The sequence below is a fragment of the Nannospalax galili genome, unplaced genomic scaffold (assembly GCF_000622305.1).
Source record: "Nannospalax galili isolate Female #2095 unplaced genomic scaffold, S.galili_v1.0 scaffold660, whole genome shotgun sequence".
In the NCBI taxonomy this organism is placed as follows: Eukaryota; Metazoa; Chordata; class Mammalia; order Rodentia; family Spalacidae; genus Nannospalax; species Nannospalax galili.
This window is the reverse complement of record NW_008349073.1, coordinates 1,539,386-1,545,385: the sequence shown is the minus strand read 5'-3', so window position 1 is coordinate 1,545,385 and position 6,000 is coordinate 1,539,386. Positions and strand designations below refer to the sequence as shown.

Below are 6,000 nucleotides of genomic sequence, written 5' to 3'. Positions count from 1 at the left end.
CTCTCTCTCTCTCTCTCTCTCTCTCTCTCTCTCTCTCTCTCTCTCGGCAGACAGCAGAATACTCAAGTGATGTTCTGGCCCATAATTTCCCATATTATATACATCTGTGGACTTCGACAATGTATTAATTAGTCCAAGCAAGATTTCTACAGTCAAAAAAGAGACATTACAAGGGAAAGCAAAATTAAACAACTCTTGTGTGACTTCACAGAACTTTTAATGTAGTATATATATGCTTAAATCATTTCCCAATTTTTTTGTTTGTTTTTGAGACAGGGTCGCCCTGTAGCCCCTGGCCTAGAACTCACTATGTAGACACAGAGATCTGCCTGCCTCTGCCTTTGCCTCTGCTGGGATTAAAGATGTGAGCCACCATGCCCAGCTTCATTTCCTGATTTTAATTAATGATTTTAATTCTTCCTTCCTCCCTTCCTGCTAGTCAAAGAATATCTCAATGTAGTGTGAACACATTTTGGCAACACTGATAATATAAAGTTTGCAACTGAAGTAAAAATTGAAGTCAAAGACACAAAGCCAGGGAGAAAGGAGTTGCAATCCATGTATAGGTCACCGGCCTGTGGTTAGGGAGCTCACGGAAATCCTCTTCCTGAAACCTCCAACTCTTTCACAGTTGAATCAAAAAACATGCTTTGCAATGAAAAGTTGATATTTCATTAACATTTCCTAGGTAAGATTATGTCCAAATAAACAAAAATAGTTGAATTATTCTTCTAATTTTTACTTTAGGTCAGTTTGGTATTGGTATGACACAGCATCCCAAAGAGTATATTAGAGTTTATTAAAGTACGATCCAGCAATATGAAAAACACCTGAAATTACTCTAAAATTAAGTGATGTGGAATGATGATGGTTGCAAACTTATGAGGGAAGATGTTACTTACTGATTGTAGGAAAACCACAGGACTATGAGTCTTCTGCTCTAGCACAGCCACCACTGAGATGAAACTGCTAAGGAATCTGACCATAACTGGACCAAAGAAATACCATATAACTAGAATTGCTGGGATTAAAGCAGGAGACTTGCTCATTTTTCCTGGTGAGGTCAGAAATCCCTGTTAAATTTCCTGGAGACTCGAGTACTTATCTATGACCTTTAATTCCAGCTGCACAGGCAGAACAGCTCTCATTAGCAAGAAGGATAGAGTAAACCGTAATTGAATTATCTGTATACTACAACTAGCTGATCAGACACTAAATGAACATCCTACTATATGCCAGGCAATGTGCTAGGCACCTACATATCTACTATCCCATGATAGTTTGTGGCTACACAGATTTTGAGGAAAAAGTTAGAAGAGTTAGAGAAGACATAGAAATGAAGTTAGCAAAATTAATGTGAGTAATAAAATTGGCTCAAGAATCTCCAAATTGACTTACCTGAGCAAAACACTCCATAGATCCAATCAAGAAAATCAAGTCCTTTACCAGATCTGATACCCTCATCCGAAATTCCCCAAAGTCATCCGTCTCTTCAGGAACCCCCTCCTGAAATTTCAAATGGAACAAATTTGTTTTAAAGTCACTGAGCCTTTCAATGATCCTTTAAGATCAGTAGATGAAAAAGACATTAAACAGCCAAGTCACAATGAAACAAAGCTGAAATCACAAGGCTATTTTACCCTGATAGAGGGTCTCCCGAACTACATGTCTAATCAACACAACCTGTTCTCTGCTTTCCTATGAGAAGCTCTTCAGTTTGTGTGGGTGTGAGTATGTGTATTTATTTTTGGAAAAGCATAGGGTGAAAAGTGATTGGGAAGCAGTAAAAGTTACAAGCATAGGTTTGTAAGGTCAGTTCTTTAATCATCAAGAAACCTGTAAAGGTTTATTGTTCAAGATCTTAAAAAAAACACAAAAGACAAAAAAAAACAATTATCACAGTAACTTTGTAAAGAAAATTAAATTTTAGGCTTTAAATTCTTCCTATCCCAGCACACTTCAATTAATTTTGAGATGGTTAAAGGTGTCTATGAAATATTGGCCTATGTATCCCCAGGAAAAGCCCTTAGTATCACTGAGAACTGCTCATCTAGGTGAGCCTCCTTGTTTTAAGATGAAGAAAGTAAGATGGAAGAATAATGAGGAAATGATGGCTTTCTCAGGTGAAATAATGATTCAAATTATCAAGTACTATACACTTTCAAGTGCAAGAAAATATTGTTGTAAGGGAGATGGTGCCACTGAACTAGCCAAGAGAAGAGAATCAAGTCAGTATTATAAACATTTTAACCAGAGCAGCCCATGTGGGATCTTTCACTAAGATGTAGTTAAAACTAGGACTCCTGGGGCTGGAGAGATGACTCAGCGATTAGGAATCTTGACTGCTATTGGAGAAGACCCGGGTTCGATTCCTAGCACCTACATGAAGACTTACAACCATCTGTAACTCCAGTTCCAGGGAATCCAATGCCTTCTGGTCTCCAAGGGCACTGCACAACATGGGTACACTTATACACATGCAGGCAATACATTCATACACATAAAATAAAAATAACAAAAACATCTCATTCTCCAGGCGTGGTGGCACACGCCTTTAATCCCAGCACTCGGGAGGCAGAGGCAGGCGGATCTTTGTGAGTTCAAGGCCAGCCTGTTCTACATAGTGAGTTCCAGGACAGCTGGGGCTACAAGGAGACCCTGTCTCAAAAAGAGCAGGGGGGGAAAAAAAAAAAAAAATCACATTCAATTTTATGTCTCACAGAGTTGATGCTGAGTTCAATATTGTATAACTGTATTAATTCAACTGTGAACCCAAAATTTTTATAGTGACTTTTGAAAAAGATGTATCTTTGCTATGCATATTGTTATTATGTTAAAGCTGTAATGAAATGCTTCTTCTAAATATATATATATACATAATAATTTTATTTTATGTGTATGAGTGTATTGCCTGCATGTATGTGAGTGCACCCATGTCATGCAATGCTGTGAAGGTCAGAAGAGGGCTTTGGATTTCCCTGGAACTGGAGTTAAGGACAGTTTGTAGTCTCCATGTGGGTGCTGGGAATCGAACCTGGGTCCTCCACAAGAGTAGTCAGTGCTCTTAACCGCTGAGCCATCTCTCCAGCCCCATAAAATATTTTTTAAAAACTAGGACTCCTGGTTTTTTTTTTTTTTTATCTTTTTGAGACAGGATCTCCCTGTAGCCCCAGCTGGCCTGGAACTCGCTTTGTAGACCAGGCTGATCTTGAACTCACAGAGCTTCACCTGCCTCTGTTCCCAAGTGTTGGGATTAAAGGCATGCTCCACCATGCCTGGCCATACTCCTGTTTTTTAAAAAAGCTTTAAAATCATTACACTAAATTGTCACTAAGGTTCTACAGGAATTCAAAATGCCATGACTCAAACATATTACTAACATTAAAACTCAAACTACCTATCTACCTAATGCATCAGATTTAATTATAAGCAATTAAATTTACTCCAGGCCCAAGATTAAAGCCACTGGATGACAAACCAAAAGGATAAAATAAATGAAATTTAATTTAAAGAGACTTCAGCCAAGAATGGCAGTTGAAGAGTTCTCCAATGACCTATTTCATGTGTCTAATACATTTTCTTCTAAGCAAATCATTTCTATATTTTCTTTTTTTGGGGGGGGGTGTCTTTTGGAGACAGGGTCTCCCTATAGGCCCAGCTGGCCTTGAACTCACTATGTAGACCAGGTTGGCCTACATAGAGCCACAGAGATATGCCTGCCTCTGCCTCCCAAGTGTTGGGATCAAGGGTGTGCAATACCACACCTAGCCTCCACATTCTGATTTTTCACTCAGCATATCAGTTACTATTTCAGAAGCTGTTACTTTTATGGCTGCATAGTGGTTCATCAAGTTGCTATGTCACAATTTATGCCTTCTTATACTGTAGAGAGGTCTATCTTCTTCTACTTTCATATATTATGCTTTGCATAGAAGAATAGCTATTTTTCTCTTCTACAGGATCATTTATGGTAAATTCCTAGAATGATCACTGGCTCAGTAGGAGCAATTTCCCATGGGTCTTTATCATACTAGCAGTGACTTCTTTACTGTAAGCTACAGTGAAAAGAATGGAAGATTTTCTTCTTCTTTTTTTTTAGTTATTTTTATTTATTATTTTCATTTTATGTGTATGAGTGTATTGCCTGCATGTATGTGAAATGCACCCATGTCGTGCAATACTGCAGAGGTCAGAAGAGGGTGTCGGATTCCCCTGGAACTGGAGTTAAGGATGGTTTGTAGCCATGATGTGGGTGCTGGGAATCAAACCCAGGTCCTCTGCAAGAGCAGTCAGTGCTCTTAACCGCTGAGCCACCTCTCCAGCCCTAATGGAGCATTTTCTTAGCTCTATTCACTATCTTTTCAAATTAGGACTGAAAGTTGGAGGGAAAGATTTAAAGAAGTAGAGAAGGAACTTACATGGTCTGGTTCTAACTGGCAGTGTCGAGCCAAGGCATGAAGCAGCCTCTGAATGTATGCTTTGAAGATTCCATGGATGACCTCATCGTTGGTTTTATACAAATGTTCTCCTAGTCGGTACCAAAAGTTAAAGGAAATTTCTACTACCTGTCAGGATAAGAAGAGGGATGGTTTACTTGTATAGAAATAGAACAGTAAGGAGACAGTTTAATTATTATTAGCACTACACAGGGAAGAAGATGCATTATTCCATAATGTGTGTACAGCTAGTTAAGAAGCTGCCTTTTCTATAATATTACAGATTACTGTATTTTCCTCCTAAATATCTTGTCATGTTATACTCTAAAGTCCACTTGGATGACTGGTTACATTCTCTATTTGCACCTGGGGTAACTTTTCTCAAAATACTTTGAGATTCTAAATCTTACAAAGAAGTATAAGTCTAATTCTGGAATATTTCATTATGCTGGTATCAGATTTCTTATCAGGAAAGCCATCTATAATTCCCTTAACATGACTTCTTTTTTTTTTTTTTTATTTTTTTTTGGGGGGGGGTCTTTTTTGAGACAGGGTCTCCCTGTAACCCCAGCTGTCCTAGCACTCACTATGCAGACCAGGCTGGCCTTGACCTCAGAGATCCACCTGCCTCTGCCTCCTGACTGCTGGGATTAAAGGTGAACTTATTTTTTATCTCATGCCCCGCCACCTTTTTTTTTTTTTTTTTTTGAGACAGTGCTTTGTAAAGCCAAGTCTGCCTTGAAACTCACTGTGAGGGTGACAATGCCTCCGCCTTCCAAGTGCTGGGATTATAGTCATGAACCACCATGTCCAGTCCTCAATGGACTATTTTCGTGAATACTAATGATGGCAGAAAAAGAGCACTACTTGTAAGAGTGACTGCTATTGTGTAGTGTTACATATCTTCCAAAAATGTTTTGGGTTTTACCCAACTCTAGATATTCTCAGGAGATTATGTAAGACAAATAAACATTAGCTGTTATTTGGTAAAAGAAAAAAGGGTAGCGAGGGGCTGGAGAGATGTCTCAGTGGTTAAGAGCACTTGCTGCTCTTACAGAGGACCCGGGTTCGATTCCCAGCACCCACATGGCAGCTAACAACTGTCTGTAACTCCAGTTCTAGGGGACTCCAATGCCTTCTTTTGATTCTGTGGCACTGCATGATACAGGTGCACCTACACATACGCAGGGAACACACTCATAAAATGAAAATAATTTTTTTTTTAAACAAAAAGAAAGAACACAGCCTGAGAACACCTGGATCTGGCCTCTGCCTGGTGCAGGGGCTGAGAACACAGCAGACTGTCTGAGAGTACTTGGATCTGGCCTCAGCCTGGTGTAGGGCCTGAGACCTCAGCAGACTGCTTGAGAGTACCTGGATCTGGCCTCGGCAAGGTGGTGAGCTTCCCCAAATTGCTGCTCTTTTCTCAATAGCTAAGAGATGGAAGCAACCTAAGTGCCCATCAACTGACGAGTGGCTAGCGAAAATGTGGCATATTTGCACAATGGAGCTCTACTCAGCAGTAAAGAAAGAAAGATGAAATAATGAAATTTGCAGGTAAATG

General features: G+C 39.5%; 1 protein-coding gene across 1 annotated transcript in view; it reads right to left on the bottom strand.

Moving 5' to 3' along the window:
* Nucleotides 1-6,000, bottom strand: part of Tnpo3 (transportin 3) — an 83,185-nt gene that overhangs the window by 32,853 nt on the left and 44,332 nt on the right. Inside the window, exons 8-9 of the mRNA XM_008846370.3 lie at nt 4,419-4,565; nt 1,399-1,506 (exon numbers count right to left, since the gene is read on the bottom strand). Coding sequence (XP_008844592.1) covers nt 1,399-1,506; nt 4,419-4,565 — 255 coding nt within the window. The remainder of the gene's footprint in view (nt 1-1,398; nt 1,507-4,418; nt 4,566-6,000) is intronic.